At 46.1% G+C, this 22,548-nt stretch overlaps 1 protein-coding gene across 1 annotated transcript in view; it reads left to right on the top strand.

Moving 5' to 3' along the window:
• SMPDL3A (sphingomyelin phosphodiesterase acid like 3A) overlaps positions 1–22,548 on the top strand; it is a 45,549-nt gene that overhangs the window by 16,742 nt on the left and 6,259 nt on the right. Inside the window, exons 5-6 of the mRNA XM_075338290.1 lie at positions 1,642–1,820; positions 10,410–10,590. Coding sequence (XP_075194405.1) covers positions 1,642–1,820; positions 10,410–10,590 — 360 coding nt within the window. The remainder of the gene's footprint in view (positions 1–1,641; positions 1,821–10,409; positions 10,591–22,548) is intronic.

Raw genomic sequence — 22,548 nt, 5'->3', positions numbered from 1 at the left:
AACTGACTACATCCCCTGACTGCCAATCAGTCACCGAGTTATGCCTTTTCAACCAGGGAAGTCCTAGCATGATGGGGGTGGGCAGACCCTCCAAAACATAGCAGGACAGATAGTCACTATGCACCGAACCCTATGCAGGTTAATATTTGGCACGGTATGGGTTAACTCTCTCTGGCTGAGTGGAACTGATTCAATATCCTGGATGGAAATGGATCTGGTTAGTGTACAACACATTAGACACTGAGCGTGAGCAAAGCAAGAATCCACCAAATTGGCACCTGCTCCGCTGTCCACAGGCACAGAGATCATCTCAGTCTTCCTACCAATAACTACCTCTGTTGTTATGGTGAACTGAGACATGTAGATGGAGGAGATGTACACAGCCTGGTCGTTTTCCTCCACCCGAGCAGGAGGATGTAGCTTTTTGTCCGATGGAGTTGGCTTAGGTCTTACTGGACAGGCCCTGATGTAAAGGCTCTTATCCCCATAGTGGAAGCAGGACCCAGACCCCCGACGAGCCGCAAGCGACTTAGTCAGCCAAGCTGACCTCAACTGTAGCAGAGCTTACATTAACTACTTCAGTGCCAAAGGAAATGAAACATTTAAATGTAGAGTCCCAGATAGAGAAAAAGAGCTCCAGTCCACAAGCTGCCACTAGTCTCCAAAAACAGGTACATGACCATGACAAGTTCCTCTTTAACCACGCACCTAATCATCAGAGTTCTATTTTCTTCTTGGCATTGATGTTCTAAGCCATTACTGCATATTGGAACAGTTGTACATGATCAAATTTCAAACAAAAGCGAGCTCCCAACAGAGAAGGCAGATACAGTTTATTACTAGGAATGATCAAATACCTCAAATATTTGGCTTTGCGAATATCTGCCGAATAGGTCGCCGCTATTCGACTATTCGCGAATATTCGATGCGCAATGTAAGTCTATGGAAACCCGAATAACAACTATTCAGAACTATTCGGGCTTCCCATAGATTTACATTGCCCATCGAATATTCCCATAGCGGCAACCTATTCGTCGGATATTCGCAGCGCCGCCCATACTCGTGCCTGCGACCACGTCACTAGGTGTCCCGGCGTGCACGGGACCTCGGGCGCAGTGGGCGGCGTCCTGAGGGATGATTTGGAGCATGGGGGACGGCGTAAGATACAGCAACGGACGCCACACGGCCCGCCCCCATGGATAATTTTCAAGATTTTCAAACCGAAAGGTACAGTTTTATAAAGTATTTATTTTGGTTTAAAAGGGGGCACAAAAAGTATAGAAACCTTACTAGAATGCAGCCCACGAGCTGCAGAGGGGGAAACATTTAGGTTGAAAGCCAAATTTCTGATGACAGGTTCCCTTTAAAGATAATGAACTGTATAATGCCATTACAGATAATTATAGATATTTGGCTTCTTATGGAATTTCTGAGAAATATGTTTGTATTATATGAATGCAGAAAATAAATATTAAACATGTTTTTGTGATATGACCTCTATAAAATCCTCTCAAAGATATCTTCTACTTACAGCAACAATGAAATTAAAGTTTTGTCACACAAAGAAAATCACTTAAATGATACATATATGGTATTTTTTTTGATTATTTTACTATAACATATTTCCCGCTCTTGTTGCAGGCGGGTACTATTCCCAGATCTACAAATTGAATGGATCTTCACCCCCTCTTAGAATCATCAGTTTAAACACCAACTTGTACTATAGCCCAAATAAAGAGACATTCAACATAACAGACCCGGCTGATCAGTTGGAATGGCTGCAAGAAACATTACAACTTTCTCGCCAAAACAATGAGAAGGTAACAAAAGAGTACACATGATAGTTCATAAAATGCATTGGGAGAGAGAGCCTCTGTCCACTTAGCCTCAAATATACAGTATGATAGGCATTTTTGTTAAAATATACTGTAACACTCCCATTCGCCTCCATCTGGAGAATTGGGGCCTAAGTGTGTTCTTTCATCCTCTATCTGGCATAAATAGAAGTTATACTATTACCTAATAATAAAAATCACTATATTTTTAGCAAATAAGTCTACCATAGCAAAATGAATATACCAATAATAAATCACATAAAAGAGATATATACAGCCACACAATGATTACATATTCCACCACATATAATCACCATGCTGATACTGAACAAAATCCACTATACCAAGACAAATATACCAATAATGTACCACCCCCAGGTGGGCAGCCAGGCCTCTGCCGTCGCTCGGATCCGGATCCGTGGTGGCTCGAGGGGTCTTCGGACCCGGGGGTCGCGCGGCCACTTGAGCAAAATGAAACGGGGGAGATAGCTTGCTCTCAGGGTTCACGCGTAGGATTTCTTTGGACTGTAGTGGGAAAGTCCTATCCCATCGTTGCACTAGTACCCCGATTTTGGAGCGGGTTGGGGATGACACATGAAGTCTTCACCCCTGTTTGGTAAATTGCTGGAACGCGTGAAGCTACTTTCCAGCCTGGGGTCCACGTACCTCGTCATGCCCTGGCCCCTGCCCAGTGATAGCTCAAGGCCGCCGGCCGCCCTCCTCGGCAGTCCGTGCCCCTTGACACTATCCCCTGCGACCGGGTTCCAGTTCCAACCAGGCCCAGACCAATGTCTGCCACCTAGTATACAGGAGCTCTCCTCTGTGGCCTCTTCACCTCTTCACTCCTTCATTCTCGCCTCTCAACTCTCAACTCTCAACTCAACTGTCACTGTCCTCATTTTCTCCTGACTAACCCCCAATGTGGACGGCCCTATTCCCTTCAAGCCCCCCAATGGTGTGTCTGGTAGGTTTAAGTGGGAAGTGTTCCTAGGATTTTAATTGGACTAGCTGTTAACAACACCGGAGTACTGGGATCCGTTACCAAGGAGGGTGGACACTGTGCGGGAGGGCAGATTGCACAATACCCTGTGACGACCTGATAGGCCAAGGCGTCACAATAACATCATGTGTAAGAGATAAATATACCGCTACATCATGACTGGACCTCATATCTCTCCATAATAACCGAATAATACCTCCACACTGGCCAGTATCAAAAATCACAGCCCTAACACTAATATTACCACTAGTGACATTATACACAGATGCTCTGTAGTTCAAGTGTATATAGAACAAGTACTATAAATCCAGTGACTTGTCTGCAATTGAAGTCATCATTTTCTTCTGTCTTCCTCATACCATGCACACACCACTATGACTTCTTCCAACTAGGACTCATTTATGTAAAGAGTAAAGCGGGCTTAACACACTGCGATATCGGTCCCGATATCGCTAGTGTGGGTACCCGCCCCCATCTGTTGCGCGACACGGGCAAATCACTGCCCGTGCCGCACAACATCGCCCAGACCCGTCACACATACTTACCTGCCCGGCGACGTCGCTGTGACCGGCGAACCGCCTCCTTTCTAAGGGGGCGGTCCGTGCGGCGTCACAGTGACGTCACTGAGCGGCCGCCCAATAGAAGCGGATGGGCGGAGATGAGCGGGACGTAACATCCCGCCCACCTCCTTCCTTCCGCATTGCGACCGGGAGGCAGGTAAGGAGAGCTTCCTCGTTCCTGCGGCGTCACACGGAGCGATGTGTGCTGCCGCAGGAACGAGGAACAACCTCGTTACTGCTGCAGTAACGATTTTTGAGAATGGACCCCCATGTCACCGATGAGCGATTTTGAACGTTTTTGCAACGATGCAAAATCGCTCATCGGTGTCACACGCAACGGCATCGCTAATGCGGCCGGATGTGCATCACCAAATCCGTGACCCCAACGAGTTCGCATTAGCGATGTCGGAGCGTGTAAAGCCCCCTTTATATATAGACATCTATGACTGACCACGTCTACAGCACACACCCCATTTTATTTTTCCATTTAAACACTGCCACAAATGAAGAAGAAAAGTGCAATGGTACCACCCTGGTGCCCTGTTCAATAATAGTATCTCCCTTTTGTTCTCTTTATGTTAATAGTGTCCCCAAAAGTAAAATAAATTACCGTAGTGATGTCCCTATGTGAACCCTTTACAGTATAAATGCCCACTCTGTGGCCTCCATTCAATATTAATGCATATATACCCTTTTGTGGCTCCTATGCAATAGTAAAATTACTTTTTGTGCCCCAATACAGTAGTAATATCTGTCTTTATACTCAAATACCTATCAAGTGACAACAATACAACAGTAACATACACCATTTCTACCCCCATATAGTATTGGCGTCCACCTCAATGCGGTTGGAACATCTCATATTATGGCTTCATATATGAATAATTAATAATATATGGGCCACAATGGTTAATAGTATTAATGACCACCATAGTGGTGCAATTGTATCTTCAATTCTGGCACTATATAATAATAATGTCCCCAGTTGTGCCTTATACAGTAATTACATCCGCCAATTAACTTCCTAAAGTAATTATGTTCCCCACTTGTCACCATAAACTAATATTATTATCCTGTAATAACATTGCCTGTCCTGGACCTCATCCTATAATAATGTCTTCCGATTGGTCCTATCCTGTAATACGGTGGCAAAAACCTGCTGATAGATTTCTCTTTAAAGGGGTTTTACTGGTGTACTATATTGCTGACCAATTATTAGGATAGGTCATCAATATATATTTGGTGGACATCTGACACCCAGGAAACTCACCAATCAGCTAATACTTGGAGCCTCAGCTGGAAGATATGAATAGTGTACAGAGTCAGAAAACCATAGTTCTCTACACTATGGGGAACATTTTTGGGTGCTACAACTCGGATCATATTTACCTTTGTGATCTAATATTGATGACCGGTCTTACAAATACCGTAGGTTATCAATATAATAGTCTTGGACAACCCTTATAGGGGGCTTGTTGACGCCTATTATTAAGATATCTGAGAGAAATTTAACACTCAGAATGTAGTAATAAGCGAGAGTAAGTTTAAGGCTGGGGCCACACGGGGATTACTGCGATCCCCTCGCATGACTCTCAGCTCACGCTGGCAGTACAGCAGAGCCGAGTGTCATGCGAGTGTCCCTGTGACTGAAGTCAGTTTGTGCGAGTGGACCTCAGCTGCGGGAGGCGGGCCAGCGCTGCGGAGGTGCGGGCCAGCACGGAGGAGGGGAGGGATTTATCTCCCTCTCTCCTCCGTAGCCGGCTATTGCGATTCTCGCACTGCACTTACATTACACTGGTGTACCGCAAGTGCAGTGCGATTTTTCTCTCATCCCATTGACTTGAATGGGTGCGAGAGAAACAATTATCGCATTACAATCGCAGCATGCTCCAATTGTTTTCTTGGTTCGATTAGGGCTGAGAAAATAATCACTCATCTGCGCTGACACACAGGCTAATATTGGTCCGAATGGCATGCGATGTTTTATCGCACTCCACTCGCATCGTTTTTGTCGCCATGTGTCTTAGGCCTAATATTGTGATGCAGTTATAATGAAACACTGACGTTTTGGGCCACATTTTGGACCTTCCTCAGAATGTAACTGTTTAAGGCATACAGAAGGAAGAATAGAAAAATATGAAGCAATAATTAAATAACAATAGGGACTATTGTTTTTTATATTGTTATTTATTTAATGGTTGCTTCCTTATTTTCCTTTTTCCTTTTGGTATGCTTAAGCAGTTACATTCTGAGGAAGGTCCAGAATGTGGACCAAAACGTCAATATTTAGTTGTAACCATAATAAACTTACTTTCACTTATTATTGGATTCTGAGTGAGTTTTTCCCTCACACTGTTTATGGACTGGACCCCTATTCCGGCACCATTTTTACTTTGTGGAGTGACGTATATATTTTTCTATATTATTATGATATAGTCAGGCATCCTCTAGTACTTCCTTATTCCCCAGCACAGCATGACCTTTAAAAGTGTTCCTTGCACTTTAATCAATACCCAGTTGACTTTGAAGGGAAGCTGTCACATGAGACATGATAAATGTTTTTACTCTGAAACAATAATTTTTATTTCTATAGTGCCAACATATTCCACATCAGTTTACAATTCAGAGGGCACTTGTAAAAATAAGATAAGACTTTTCAAAGTAACACATAGTTCAACGCATCCCAAGAGGAATAAGGGCCCTGCTCGACAGCTTATGATATACAAGGAAATAGGGTTAACACAATAGGTAAAAATAAAGTGCTAGTCGTGCAAAGGCCAACGATCAGTGTAATGAATAGGGGCATTCACGTAATGCTGCATGGACCAGTCATCAGCCAGTATCTATACAAACATACAGTGGGTACGGAAATTGCAAATTCCTTCTGCTACTATCAAAATGAATGTTGGAGCCTCTTCACATTACCCTGTTCCACAGGCATCATTAATTAACCACCATTTACTTGGGCCTGCTCCGCCTTTATCCATCGCTGCTGGTCAGACACTGTGAGGGCTAGTTCTGACATTGTGCTGGTGTGTATGGCCTTGCTGCATATGCTGGCACCTGGACTGCTTTTATTCGAAGTTGTCTGTCTTTTCAACATGGGAGCAGATCTGAGATGTCACAGGTATATATGTTGCTTTTATATGGTTCTGCTTATTAAAATATTTAGGAGGCCATATGGCACAATGGTAAATTATATTATATAGAGTAGGACCCCCCTATTGAGATTTGCCGTGACGTGGCAGGGGTGGCTCAAATTAATGATCAATTGTTTGCTAAAAATCTCATTTTACATTATAGTACAGTAGGAATGAATTTGTGAATTTTACACTTTTTATTTGTTGCATGCCATTCTTAGACAGTGCTGGCTCTCCCCTCTCTATAGTGGGTACGGAAAGTATTCAGACCCCTTTAAATTTTTCACTCTTTTTTTCATTGCAGCCATTTGGTACATTCAAAAAAGTTGCTTTTTTCTCATTAATGTACACTCTGCACCCCATCTTGACAGAAAAAAACTAAAATGAAGACATTTTTTGCAATTTTTTTTAAAAAAGAAAAACTGAAATATTACATGGTCATAAGTATTCAGACCCTTTTTCAGTATTGAGTAGAAGCACCCTTTTGAGCTAGTACAGCCATGAGTCTTCTTGGGAATGATGCAACAAGTTTTTTACACCAGGATTTGGGGATTCTCTGCCATTCTTCCTTGCAGATCCGCTCCAGTTCCGTCAGGTTGGATGGTGAACGTTGGTGGACAGACATTTTCAGGTCTCTCCAGAGACTTGTAAGAAGAATATCCAAGTCATTTTCCTATTCTGTAGTCCCAAGTAGTTTCCATTTAATGTACATGTAGCAATACTATTACTTAACATTTATCAACATTAAAGAGGTTCTCCGAGGACGAGATATAATGGTATGTCTGATATTCTAAACTGCAGCCCATCCTACTCAGGTGTCAGTATGGGCTGAGTAGGATATACAGCTAATGTGTTTTAGCTCATAAATGCTGTATCACCTCAGTCAGATACTGGCTGTAATGTGTGAAGAAATATTTTAAACCATGTTGTATTTGGAGATTCAGAGCTTTCTCTGCTTATTTGTTAAGGTGGTGTCACACACAGCGACGACGACAATGACGTCGCTGCTACGTCACCATTTTCTGTGACGTAGCAGCGACGTCTTGTCGCTGTCGCTGTGTGTGACATCCAGCAACGAGCTGGCCCCTGCTGTGAGGTCACCGCTCGTTGCTGAATGTCCAGCTTCATTTTTTGGTCGTCTCTCTCCCGCTGTGACGCACACATCGCTGTGTGTGACAGCGAGAGAGCGACGAAATGAAGTGACCAAGGAGCAGGGAGCCGGCATCTGGCAGCTGCGGTAAGCTGTAACCAGGGTAAACATCGGGTAACCAAGGGAAGACCTTTCCCTGGTTACTCGATATTTACCTTCGTTACCAGCGTCCGCAGCTCTCGCTGCCAGTGCCGGCTCCCTGCTCTCTGCACATGTAGCTGCAGTACACATCGGGTAATTAACCCGATGTGTAGTTGTCGCGGGCGGAGGGGTCGCGCTCTCTACGCTCGGGTCCGGTGCTGCTGCTGCTCAGTGGCTCGAGCGGTGGGCTGGACCCGGGGACTCGAGCAGCGCTCCACGCCCACGAGTGAAAAGGGGTGGTTTGTTTGGGGGGGATAGTCCGTGACGCCACCCACGGGTCATGGTGATAATGGGCACTACCACTGCTGGTGATGGGGATCCCGGGAGCGATGGCAGGGAGCAGCTAGGATTTTGGTTCCCCCTCTGTGGGTAGGGGTTGGTGATCCCGGGGCCCAATGGTGGTACAGGGAGGCAGGAAGGCCGGGGTGCAGGGTTGCAGGGGCAGCATGGCGCGGTGCCGGATGGCACTGTTGTACTCACTCAGGCACAGATTCACAGAGTCTCTGGTAAACCAAACGGCTGGATGGACGGGTCCTGCAGCTGGCTGCAGTGTCTTTGCTCTCCCCGGACATGTTGATGGTGGCTGTCTTTCCCTGCACCGTTGTAGAATGTATTGACTCCGATGGTTTCCCACTGTTAGTCCGCTCCCCGGCGTGCATGTACCGAAGGAGCCCCTTTTGCCCGCAGGCGCTGGCCCTTGGATCTCTAGCCTATGGCGGTGGCTTTTTATCCTCACTGTGTGGACGGTTGCCTTCTGTCGAGTCTTGGGTGTGAGGGAACCCCTGAGGTCCCGGTCACTATCTGATTCGACCGTTGTCGGCGGCTCCTAGCCTGGTCGGGGTCTAATGGCCCTGCCTTTGTGCTTGGTTCAGATCTGCTCCCCGGCTCGGTACCGGCAGGTCCTACGGTTCCGCCGAACTGCGCCAACTCCTGCAGACGGCCACCACCGTCTGTCGACCTTGCTGACAGTGCCTGAGCTCCTACCCAGACACTAACAGTTTCTCTCCTGTCACTTTCAACTCCAAAACTGAACTAACTGCTTTTTCCGCCTCCAGGCCTGTGAACTCCTCGGTGGGTGGGGCCAACTGCCTTGCTCCACCCCACCTGGTGTGGACATCAGACCCTGGAGGAGGCAACAAGGATTTTGTTTGACTGATGTTGACTATCCAGGGGAGGGGGTGTGTGTGATGTTGTGTTTGTGACTACCTGGCTAGTCCAGGGTGTCACATACTGTAGCTAGGAGTGCAGGGAGCCAGCGCTAAGCAGTGTGCACGGCTCCTTGCTCTCTGCACATTTAGCTGCAGTACACATCGGGTAATTAACCCGATGTGTACTGTAGCTAGGAGTGCAGGGAGCCAGCGCTAAGCAGTGTGCGCAGCTCCCTACTCTCTGCACATGTAGCACAGCGACGCGTGTCGTTATGATCGCTGCTGCGTCTGCTGTGTTTGACAGCTAAGCAGCGATCATAACAGCGACTTACAAGGTCACTGTTGCGTCACAGAAAATGGGGACGTAACAGCGACGTCGTTGTCGCTGTCGCTATGTGTGAACCCAGCTTTAGTCTGACATCTTTATAGCAGTGCAACTGGAAAACAAATAAACATTAAGGAGAATGACCCTGAAGATTCTTTGTGCTCAGTGAGGAATAGATATATTACTTCACATATGACAGCCTGACTGAGGTATATGTGATACAGCTTTTTTTGAGTTGAGATTACATACATATATTCAGTCTGCAGGCTAAACTAACACATGACCAGGAAAGGCTGCAATTTAAATTATACCAGGGATTCCATTTTATGTCATACTCGGAATGTTTGTCCAAGCAGACATCTAGATCATTCTGTTACACTGTATATACAGTTTAACTCAGTTTTATGATCTTGCAAAGTTTTGTGTTATCAGCAAAGACTGACACTTTATGTCCAATCTGATCAGCAAGGTCATTAATCCAGAGCTTAAAAAGGCAGCATGTAGAAAAATTGGGAGTTGTATGTAAACTGCCATTATTAGCTATTACATGCAGTACTGTTGGACAATTTTAAACTAATTTAATCTGTTAGTGTTTTTCTTCTAGTAGTCACTGTAGGTAGCACACAGGCCCTCCACTGCCAGTTAGATTCATGCTAATAATGCAGATTCTGAGGCATCAACATATTGAGAGTGGATATCAAGTCTCTAAAATGAATTTGTAGGATTGAGTCTCCATCTAGTGGTTAATAGTGAAGGGAATATATTGTTGTGCAAATTGAGATCCGGTACAAGTTATAGAAAGAGAAACATTTCTTGTTCATGGTTCCTTGAGTAAATTGCTGCATCGAAATGTATGTATTTGATATATGTTGTTAGGTTAATTTTATTCATGTAAAAATATATATATAACAACCAAAATAAATACACAAGTAAATAATACATTTATATTAGAATTCTAGAAGGAAAGTACCTGAATTGTAAACCAGTTCAGTGTCAATATCTTAAGTACCTGTTACATTTAATTGCTTTTTAAAGCAATATTACAAATAATTATGTATGTACCTTGTTTATGTTTATTATTCTGGTGACATGTCCACATTATTTTTGTAGGTGTACATCATTGCCCATGTTCCCATTGGATTTCTTCCATTTACAATGTTGATACCAGCAATGAGAGATGGATTCAATGAAAAACTGGTGACAATCTTCCGAAATTACAGTGATGTTATTGCTGGACAGTTTTATGGACATACTCACCGTGATAGCATCATGGTTGTTTTGGATGAAAAAGGTAAGAATATTCAAGTGGCATTTCTAAAAATCTTAAGTAGAGTTGAGCGCGGTTCGCGGTTCGAGGTTCTCCAGTTCGCGACTCGAGTGATTTCAGGGGCTGTTCTAGATCGAACTAGAACTCAAGCTTTTTTGCAAAAGCTCGATAGTTCTAGATACGTTCGAGAACGGTTCTAGCAGCAAAAAACCCAGCTAATTCCTAGCTAGCTTTCCGCTGTAATAGTGTAAGTCACTCTGTGACTCACACTATTATGAAATTTCAGTGTATAGTGTGCGGGAACAGCGCATTCAGATCACTGCTGTATGGATAATGGCGATCGCCATTTTATTATTTTTTTTCCTTGTCTTCCTTCCCTAAGCACGCGCGTGTAGTGGGGAGGGCCAGCATGTCAGCCAATCCCAGACACACACACAGCTAAGTGGACTTTTAGCCAGAGAAGCAACGGCATGTGTGATAGGATGTCCATGTCACATGTCCCTGCATTATAAAAACGAGTATCTGCTTGTCCGGACGCCATTATCTCATCTGCGTCCTTGGTGTCAGACATCACTGGCGCAGCTCTGTCCTGAGTCCTATCGCCGATACTGCTGTATGCGCTCCATGTCAACTGGACAGCTTAGGGAGAGCACTTTCTATCAGTCCTTTTAAAGGCTCGTACCGGCAGGGTCAGAGCCATAGGTGACAGGTCCTGAAAACAGAGTTTAACAGCTACACAAGATGAGAGCGTCTGTGTAGCTAAGGTCAGGGATTTCCTCGCTGCATTTCCCCATTAGGAGGGATAGAAAGGCAGGCTTCCTTTCCTGTACCCAGAGACCCACAACCCTGCCACTGTACCCTCCTGCCCTTTGCACACTCCAACTCATTGTTACTAAGCCATTATACTAGCAAACACTGAGTGAACTTAGTGGCATCCTAAACGTGGCTATTGGACTTCTGTATAGTCCCACTAGTGCAAAGATATTTGCAGCACGTCTGCCTGCATTGCACACTCCAACTCATTGTTACTAAGCCATTATACTAGCAAACACTGAGGAAACTTAGTGGCATCCTAAACGTGGCTGTTGGACTTCTGTATAGTCCCACTAGTGCAAAGATATTTGCAGCACGTCTGCCTGCATTGCACACTCAAACTCATTGTTACTAAGCCATTATACTAGCAAACACTAAGTGAACCTAGTGGCATCCTAAACGTGGCTATTGGACTTCTGTATAGTCCCACTAGTGCAAAGATATTTGCAGCACGTCTGCCTGCATTGCACACTCCAACTCGTTGTTACTAAGCCATTATACTAGCAAACACTGAGGAAACTTAGTGGCATCCTAAACGTGGCTGTTGGACTTCTGTATAGTCCCACTAGTGCAAAGATATTTGCAGCACGTCTGCCTGCATTGCACACTCAAACTCATTGTTACTAAGCCATTATACTAGCAAACACTCAGTGAACCTAGTGGCATCCTAAACGTGGCTATTTGACTTCTGTATAGTCCCACTAGTGCAAAGATATTTGCAGCACGTCTGCCTGCATTGCACACTCCAACTCATTGTTACTAAGCCATTATACTAGCAAACACTCAGTGAACCTAGTGGCATCCTAAACGTGGCTATTGGACTTCTGTATAGTCCCGCTAGTGCAAAGATATTTGCAGCACGTCTGCCTGCATTGCACACTCCAACTCATTGTTACTAAGCCATTATACTAGCAAACACTCAGTGAACCTAGTGGCATCCTAAACGTGGCTATTGGACTTCTGTATAGTCCCACTAGTGCAAAGATATTTGCAGCACGTCTGCCTGCATTGCACACTCAAACTCATTGTTAATTACTAAGACATTATAATACCAAAAATTGAGTAAACTTAGTGGCATACAAGAAGTGGCTGTTGGACTCCATTAGTGGCCCACTGGTGCAAATCTATGTGCAGCACCTGTGCAGGACACCCTCCTGCTCTGTTTTTAATAAGCTATATTGATAGCAAAAAATACTGCCATTTAGTGGCATCATAGAACTGGCTGTTGTATTCCATTAGTGCCCCACTGGTGCCAAGCTATTTCTAGCACCTGTGCAGGACACCCTCATGCACATTTTGCTACGCTAATGTTATAGCAAACTCAGGGAATTCATTGCTGCATTTGATAATTCGGAGGGATAGAAAGTGAGGCTTTCTTTAGCTTTTCCTTCTGTTCATAGACAGCATCTCCAAGTCCACACCCGAAGAGCAATTTCTCCTCCACGTGTAAGTGTGGAGAGGCAGCTAGTGCGCATGCGTGTGCCGATTTACCCCAGCTGCAGCCTAACTACAGTGTTTCGCCTAGTGAGTATGCTCAGCCTGACTGCGCCATTCCTGACGCTAAGTCTTCATTTCGGGATACAGCGCATGCTCCCACACTTAGTGTGAAAAGCCTCTTTGCACAGGTACTTGCATTCCATGCCGGGTCTAAGTCCTGTTATGTGCCGAGACACCATGCTAAAGCTGATAGTCTTTTTTCAGAGACTCTATTTCATGCAACTGACCATGCTCAGGCACTTACTGCATCAGAAACTAGGTCCAGTAATGAACTCTTTGGCCCTGCCCCTGATGTGGGGGGGCCCATATAGACCACAGGGCATCAGGTGTCCTGACGATGTGGCCAGGCCACTCCCAAATGGCTTGCAGAGGCCCGCCCCTATGACTTGTCACCTCATTATTGATGGTCAGACGATGACTGGTGAGGTGTTTGTGTCGTGGCAGCCATGAGGTCATTATTGAAGTTGCGGTTCCAAATAGGACGCTAGTTATGCCACTCATGACGTGTCACTCTGCTTTTGTCTCCAGGAGGTGCATTGTGGTCCACCCTGGTTTGGGGCGGACCCAGGTTATAAAACGGGCTGGAGCCAACAAGGAGGTGCGCAGTCTTCTATTATGCTCTGAAAGAGCACACCTCCATGTGTTGAACCCATTGCGGCTTTAGGCCAGAGGTAGGCAGGGATAGGGCGTCGATGCAGGCCACCACCACAGTTGGTAACGCAGAACGGTTAAGACCAGCTCCTGTCCTACAAGTCCTGCTTGTGCAGCCCAGTGGCATTAACAGGCCTGCTGCTGCGCCTGCTGTCCACGGGTGTGGCCCCAATGCACACGGTCAGCGTACTGAATGGCCCCTGTGATGTTAACAGGGAGTTCCTGGGCTGGGTGGGCGTGTGGACCCTGTGACGCTAACAGGGCTCCCAGTCTCAAGATCCGAGTGGCGTCTAACTCGGTTCAGGCAACTATTAGTTTCATAGCCACACAGATCTGTATCCTCCATTTAACCTTCCAGTTGCCAACCTCTCCTTTTCCATCTGGGAGCACGGTGGACAATGACTGCTGATGGGGATATATACCTTTCTTTTTCTTTTCTTATTAATTTTCGTTATATACCGGTAACATAGTATATACCACCTTATCCAAATCTGCCAGTCCCACCGTAACAGATGGTGTTTCTTCATCAAATGTTACTTTTGCTTAACCACCAAACCCACGGACAAAAACTTTTTTCCCCTTTCCAACACACCTGTTCCCCTTTCCACCATCATTTGTCCTTTTTCAACTCATTTGGTATATGACCAAAAGTGCAACTCTGCAGGGACACCGTACTCAATGCCATCTCAGCCCAGCAGCCAGCCTTCGGTCCCTCAGATGTGGACAAGTAAAAGACCATTTCCTCCTATCCATGACAAAGCGGTGAGATTCACTCTGTGCAGCACTGGTGTTTACTGATAAAAGCAGATCTAAGAATCCGTACCACCTTCTGCAGATACTCCTGTATACGTGCGTCCCTTTCTATGGCAGAAATTATTTCGCCAAATTTGGTCTTGTACCGAGGATCTAACAGTGTGGCAACTGTGAGGTAGCGTCGTCGGCTGCGCTGCAGAAGACACGGGATCCAGGCACCAAGATTCACAGCACATGGTTTATTATCCAAAGAAAAAGTCCACAATAGTACATATGTGCCTTTCCGGCAGAGAACTCAGGGAGATGTGATCACTCCCTCACACCCGGCACATCTGCCCTCGTTCCTGTTTCCTTTTAACCCTTCCTTAAGCCTGTAGGGAAACAGCATTAACCCTGGAGTGGAGTTACTTCCTATCATGGAGTGAGCACAACCGGGGCGAGACATACCGGCCGTCATAGATAACCCCGGTCACAGTCTCACACAACCCAGTAGTTAGCATTACTTCGAATTCATACAATCCGAGGGTCATGTTGTAGGTAGTGCAGCAAGAAGGCGCTCATGTGTCTTGTGCATCCAGGAGGACCAAGTCCTTGGTTTGTTGGTGGCAGAGAGGTGAGAATCGTGCCTCCTTCCTCTGCCCTCTCCCCCCAACCTCGCACAACCAAAATGTGAGCAAGCTTTCACTCATCTGCTGAGTCTTTCATGCCCATCACAACTTCGTCCTCCATTTCTTCATGGGCTCCTGCACCTTCCTCAACAATTTTTGCTGATACTATGCGCCCTTGTTAATCCCTATCCCCCACCATGACTGCCGCCCAGGTGCCGCTCAACGTATGGACCTTGTACATCTTATTATCCCTTCTGCATATGACTCCTCCTGTACTTCCTCCCCTTCCTCTTGGACCAACACCTGACTCCGAATAATGCTTACAGTGTGCTCCATCTTGTAGATGACCAGAATTGTCACGCTGAGAATGGCATCGCTAGTGCTAAACATCTTCGTCGACATTTGTAAACTGTGTAGAAGGGTGCATAGGTCCTTGATCTGACACCACTCCAGCAGCGTGATCTGCACCACCTCTGGATCAAGTTAGCCCAGGGTATACGTCATACCGTATTTCAGCAGGGCTCTGCGGTGCTGCCACAGACGCTGCAAAATGTGCAGATTCCAATTCCTGCGTGTCGGAACATCGCATTTCCGGCGTTTAACCACCAGACCCTAAGACTTCAGGAGCGATGAAAGTTGTTGAGCTGCTGGGTGCGAAGGATGAAAGTGAGCACATAGCAGCGTGCCCGCTGCACAAGGCCATGTAGGCCGGGATGGTATTTTAAAAATTGCTGGAGAATCATATTCAACACGTGAGCCATACAAGGCACGTGTGTCACATTGCCCTGACGAAGGGCCGCAGACAGGTTTGCATCATTGCCGCACACGGCTGTTAAGTCACCAACGTAGTCCACTCAATCAATTTGTACTCCGGTCGCCAGGTGACAATGTGTTCCTTTCGTGCATAGTGCTGATGATGGGAAAGGAGTCGATGCCTGCGGCGCAGGTGGACGCAGGTTATGGTCATCCACTGGGTTGCGTTACCTTGACAGATACAGAACCACAGGCTGAATGTAGGTGGTGAGTATCTCACAGATGAAGTACCATCATACAGCTACAACCAATGGGAAGACACCACACCCTTTTTTAGGCCCCTCCTGTCTGCAGACCACTGCCAGACAAAGCTATGAACCTCTTGTTACTGTTACCCCCAGTTCAGTTTTATGAGTTTGTGTGCTTGTTACCTGACTACTTTTCCTGCTTGCTGTTTATGTACCTCGTTGGCCGATCCGCATTTCACCTCTGCTTGCTTTCTGATTAAGTCCTGGCCATCCCATTCTGTTCCTCTTCCTCAATTAATGTTTTTGACCCTGCATGACTACTATTCTCTGGAACTGCAGCCTTCCACAGGTATTGATCAACTTGGGCCCTGTGTAATTCCAAATCACTGTATAGGGGTTAAAGGGTTTCAGGGTTCTGGGTGTCCAGCTTGGTGAGTGGCTTGCCTCTAGCCTATCCTTTACAGCCCATCTGAGTGTGTCGATCCAGGCAGGCGTTACACCGTGCCCTCTGCAGAAGGCCATGTAGGCCGGGATAGTGTTTTAAAAATTGCTGGACAACCAGGTTCAACACGTGAGCCATACAAGGCACGTGTGCCACATTGCCCTGAAGAAGGGTCGCAGACTGGTTTGCATCATTGTCGCACCCGACCTTCCCTGGCTGCTGGTTGAGTGGAGACAACCATTGATGAAACTCGGTCTCACTCTCCAGAGCTAACCGTCCACAATTCCTCAGTGGTGTCTCACATTTCCCCTACATTTCAAAGTAAACATTTGACCGCCTGATGGCCTTGAGCTCTGCTGCCAGCATAGTAAGGAGGTGTGTGGGATTCCTTGGGCGCAGTTACAAGGAAGGGTGGCCTGACCACACAGGGTTTGGGCCAAGGTGGAGGACCCACACGAGGTTGAGGAGGCAGAAGCAGTTGAGGAACTTGTACATACAGAGGAAGGATTGACACACAAGTCGTGGGGACGGCAAGACTTGTACAGCAAACCCTTCTCCATCTCTCACCATAGTTACCCAGTGCCCAGTCAGCGACATGTAACGCCACTATCCATGCTTACTGGTCCAAGTATCTGTGGTGAAATATACCCTGTCACACACAGACTTTCTCAAGGAAGCGGTGATGATGTGTGCAATATGCTGGTGTAGCGCGGGCACAACTTTCTTGGAGAAGGAGTGGCGACTGGGCATCGGCTCTTGGGGCACTGTGGTGGGCATAAGGTCTCGAAAATCCTCTTTAAAAATGGTTAGAAAGACAGCATTTCTGTACCCAACCGTTTGCAGATGCTGAAAGAAAACCTCTAAGTCATGTCATGCCCTTCGAAAATCATGTAAAACACAGCGAGGGGACTCCAACCACAGTCTCCCTCGTTGCCACTAATTGGGCCACACACACCCCACTTGACTGGCATCAGTTGACCCCCCTTTTCAAAATGAAAAAGATGCTTTGCATGAAGCACTCTCAAAAATACGCGTGCCTTTCCCGTCCCCTGGCTGACCCAGGGGAAGAAAAGTCCTCTGAGAGCCATGACTTGTTCATCTTGGTTCTTTTAGAAACACAGCGAGGGGACTCCAACCACAGTCTCCCTCGTTGCCACTAATTGGGCCACACACACCCCACTTGACTGGCATCGGTTGACCCCCCTTTTGAAAAATAAAAAGATGCTTTGCATGAAGCACTCTCAAAAATACGCGTGCCTTTCCCGTCCCCTGGCTGACCCAGGGGAAGAAAAGTCCTCTGAGAGCCATGACTTGTTCATCTTGGTTCTTTTAGAAACACAGCGAGGGGACTCCAACCACAATCTCCCTCGTTGCCACTAATTGGGCCACACACACCCCACTTGACTGGCATCAGTTGACCCCCCTTTTCAAAATGAAAAAGATGCTTTGCATGAAGCACTCTCAAAAATACGCGTGCCTTTCCCGTCCCCTGGCTGACCCAGGGGAAGAAAAGTCCTCTGAGAGCCATGACTTGTTCATCTTGGTTCTTTTAGAAACCCAGCGAGGGGACTCCAACCACAGTCTCCCTCGTTGCCACTAATTGGGCCACACACACCCCACTTGACTGGCATCAGTTGACCCCCCTTTTCAAAATGAAAAAGATGCTTTGCATTAAGCACTCTCAAAAATACGCGTGCCTTTCCCGTCCCCTGGCTGACCCAGGGGAAGAAAAGTCCTCTGAGAGCCATGTCCACATTGTCAGTGGACAGACACGTGTGCTTATCTGCCAGTAGACCCCCAGCAGCACTGAAGACAGGTTCCGAGAGAACGCTGGCTGCAGGACATGACAAGATCCCCAAGGCGTACGTGTCGAGCTCAGGGAATTTATCCAGATTGGAAGCCTAAAATGAGCAGGGCTCAAGTTGCACAGTAATGGCATCGATGTTTCCTTGCATATACTCATATATCTGTGTCTCCTCCTCTTTTTCCTTGTCCAGCTGTTTTGTTTTCGCATGAGTATATGTCCTTGTCACTTCCCCATGTGTTTGTGTTGTGTTGTGAGTTGTTTATCACCTTTTGGACACCTTTGAGGGTGTTTTCTAGGTGTTTTTATGTGTTTGTGATTGCCTGCCATTGTTTCCTATGCAGTTCGAGTTCGGTTCGTCGAACGTTCGACGAACCGAACTCGAACGGGAGCTCCGTTCGGCGAACCGACCTCGAGCCGAACCGCGACCGGTTCGCTCATCTCTAATCTTAAGGCTCCATAGCAATATTCCGTAATCGGTCCACTTGTCTACCCTGAAAATGTAATTGAAAATCACTTTTCATTCATACTTATTCTCATAAACATAATCAAGGTACATTAGACATGTTAGTACCAAGGTACAAAATGTTTTTTCACCTTCCACCAGACTATAGTTCAGTGGTGCAAAAATATTTTTGGTCCAACGGCCACATTGCCATACTGAACCACTCACAAAGGCTGCAAAAAAATTTAAAGGGGGACTTACATTACCAGATCCACCATCAATACATTAATACATCACCAGAAACCCACTTTAAAGGGGTTGTCCACTAATTGGACAACCCCCTACTCATTCCTCTTGTTTGCCCCCGTAACAATAAATAAGCTTATACTCACCTCCAGTGCCGGCGTGGTTCCAGCAATGTCTAAAGGCCCAGTTACACACAATGACTTACCAGCGATCCCGACAATGATTCCACCTGATAAGGATCGCTGGTAAGTCGCTGGGAGGTCGCTGGTGAGATGTCAAACAGTCAGACCTTACCAATGACGCAGTAACGATACAGGTCGCAGTAGCGACCTGTATAACGATTTTGGCAGTCACTGGGACCCTGTCACACAGTGTCAAACACAGCGATGCGTCCTGCCCAGCAGACATCGCCTTTGAAGACTATGGTCCGGACTATTCGGCAACGACTAGAGGTCTCACAGCAGGGGCCTGATCGCTGGTAGGTGTCACACATAACGAGATCGCTAACGGGATCGTTACTGCATCACCGAAACTGTGCCTCAGCAACGATCCCGCTAGCGATCTCGTTGTGTGTGACGGGTCCTTAAGGCTGCATTCCCGAGGCCCACGTGACATTGTTATAACACACGGGTCCCTACTTACAGCAAGATGGAATTGCAGCTGTATATTGCTCAGGCCAAAAGACTACTACTACTCCAGCAGGATACAGCTAAACCCCCACTAGGTGGAGGCAACACAGGTGCAGGTGGAGCCATTCACACTCACTTCCAAATATGGAGGAGGTGATGGCTGGATGGTAAATTTTTTGCTTTTTTATATTATATATAGTGTAGGGACCTACAAGCATGAGGTTCCCGTGACGAGGGTTGTAGGCTTACGTCTTATGGCCATAACGCTAACAAAAAACCTCAAAAACTTTTTTGTACAGGATACAGCCAGGCCCCTTTTTGTTAGGCCTTGCTATCAGAGTTTCTGTCCCTACGTAGCGCGCAGTGGGGGTACGGCTTGGCAGCCCGCCTGATCTAATAGTATGGGCGTCACCTAATAGGCTGCGGGTTTGTGACTGTGCGTCTGCTAGTGTGAACAGTGCTCTATGCAAGCCACCAGTGTGCAGTTTTACCATCCAGCCATCACCTCCTCCATATTTGGAAGTGAGTGTGAATGGCTCCACCTGCACCTGTGTTGCCTCCACCTAGTGGGGGTTTAGCTGTATCCTGCTGGAGTAGTAGTAGTCTTTTGGCCTGAGCAATATACAGTTGCAATTCCATCTTGCTGTAAGTAATGATATTTTCTTTTTTGCTTTTTTATATTATATATAGTGTAGGGACCTACAAGCATGAGGTTCCCGTGACGAGGGTTGTAGGCTTACGTCTTATGGCCATAACGCTAACAAAAAACCTCAAAAACTTTTTTGTACAGGATACAGCCAGGCCCCTTTTTGTTAGGCCTTGCTATCAGAGTTTCTGTCCCTACGTAGCGCGCAGTGGGGGTACGGCTTGGCAGCCCGCCTGATCTAATAGTATGGGCGTCACCTAATAGGCTGCGGGTTTGTGACTGTGCGTCTGCTAGTGTGAACAGTGCTCTATGCAAGCCACCAGTGTGCAGTTTTACCATCCAGCCATCACCTCCTCCATATTTGGAAGTGAGTGTGAATGGCTCCACCTGCACCTGTGTTGCCTCCACCTAGTGGGGGTTTAGCTGTATCCTGCTGGAGTAGTAGTAGTCTTTTGGCCTGAGCAATATACAGCTGCAATTCCATCTTGCTGTAAGTAATGATATTTTCTTTTTTGCTTTTTTATAACACACGGGTCCCGCGACCAATCAGCGTTGGCTTCTTGCTCCCTGCTTTTAGATGTTTGGGCAGATGCCGAGCGCTAATTGGTCGTGGGGCTTGTGTGTCATAACAATGTCACGTGGACCCCAGGAACGTGCCTTTAGACATTGCTGGAACCGTGGCTGCACCAGAGGTGAGTAAATGCTTATTTATTTTATACAGGCGCGAACAAGGGGAATGAGAAAAGTGTGTTCATGTAGTGGACAACCCCTTTAAGTAGTTGAGGTGAATTTGAAAAGTTTCTGATTTGTTTCTGCTAAAAAAGTATCAGTTTTAACAAGCACTTATTTAAACTGAGTTTTTGGAGCAGAAACTCAAGAAATCCTCATAAAAGTACTCAAATCTTACAGATCTGAGATTAAGTTTTAAAATAGCCATGAAGCACATTATGGATTGATACAATTGTATTGCTTGAACCTATAATTCCCAGTATGTCCTTAACAATGGTAAAGAGATGCTGGGAGTTATTGTTACCAGCCATCATTAGATTGCTGACCATAAGGAACCTCTATTGGCGAGACATAGTCAGTATCACAAATAAACATTTACATGCAGGTACCTTTATAGGTTCCTTCTTCTCTGATTGGAGTAGTTTTCATGCTTTTTGCCTCCAGGTAGTACAGATGCACTAATGAGATTTCATACCCAGAACTTGTGTGCAGATTTTCCTCATCTCTGTCGGCAGCAGCACATCCCAACAGAGTTTTCTCGAAAATAAAAGTATCATTATACTGCCCGTAAATAAAAATGATCTTACAAACCGCGCCCCTAGAAAAAATAACTGCCTCTTACTGTCCTACATACACAAAATATACCTCTCCCCACACTGCCCCTCTCCATAATATTCCCCCACACTGCTCCTCTTCATGATTTTTCCCCATGACACTGCCCCTCTGCATAATATATCCCACAAAACCCCTCTCCATAATAGTCTCCTCATAGTGCCCAACACGCTACATCTCTTCATAATATCATCCCCCTACAAAACTGCCCTTTCCATAATATCTCCCCACACTATGTCTCTTCATATTGTTGCCTCACAATTCCCCTCTCTATAGTATCTCCCCCATCCTACCCTTCTCCATAATGTCATTTCCCCACTATGCCACTCTGCATAATATATCCCCCGTTGCTCATTGGTGTCTGTGACGGGCTGAGCTTGGCTCCCTTTTTTCATGGCTAAGCAGCCATAATTATTTTTACTATGTTATCCCACCACTGCTACTGTAATCATGGGTGATAATGCAGATCCCTCTACATGAGTGAGAGTAGTTTTAATGATAGGCTTCAACTGAGTTTGGTGTGGTTATATAATATAGATCTGGGATATAGGGGGCTGCTGGATACTAATACTTTGCCATTGTGTTCATCTCCTCACTGTGGGTGGGGTTCTTGGAATCTGTCCCCATTGCTTTACATACTTATGAGTAGCACATCTTCTTCCACTAAAATTTTGTTTTCTTGTATCTAATTTATATGTATATATGGTCCCTACATGTGTTTTTAAACTTGGGTTTAATAAATATTTATATTTCTTAGCCATTAAAGCTCTTGTTCAGTTCTTTTTTCATAAAATATCTCCCCCATACTGCCCCTCACCATGATATCCCTCCTATATGGAGCCTCTCCAAATTACCCCCCCACACTTTCCCTCCCTAATATTCCTCCCCCCACGCAGCCCCTCTTCATAATATCCTCCAACACTACTCCTCCAAAATATTCCTCCCCATAAACAGCCTCTCCACACTGTCTCCCCCACACTGAGCCACTCCATAATATCTCCATCTTACACACACGTACCCTCTTCAAAATATCTGATCAAACTGCCCCTTTCCATAATATCCCCCTATCCCACTGCCACTCCCAGTATTGTGTCCCCTTTCACAAT

The sequence above is a fragment of the Anomaloglossus baeobatrachus genome, chromosome 3, assembly GCF_048569485.1.
Source record: "Anomaloglossus baeobatrachus isolate aAnoBae1 chromosome 3, aAnoBae1.hap1, whole genome shotgun sequence".
NCBI lineage: Eukaryota > Metazoa > Chordata > Amphibia > Anura > Aromobatidae > Anomaloglossus > Anomaloglossus baeobatrachus.
The sequence above is the reverse complement of the archived record's forward strand: the minus strand, read 5'-3'. Positions and strand labels throughout refer to the sequence as shown.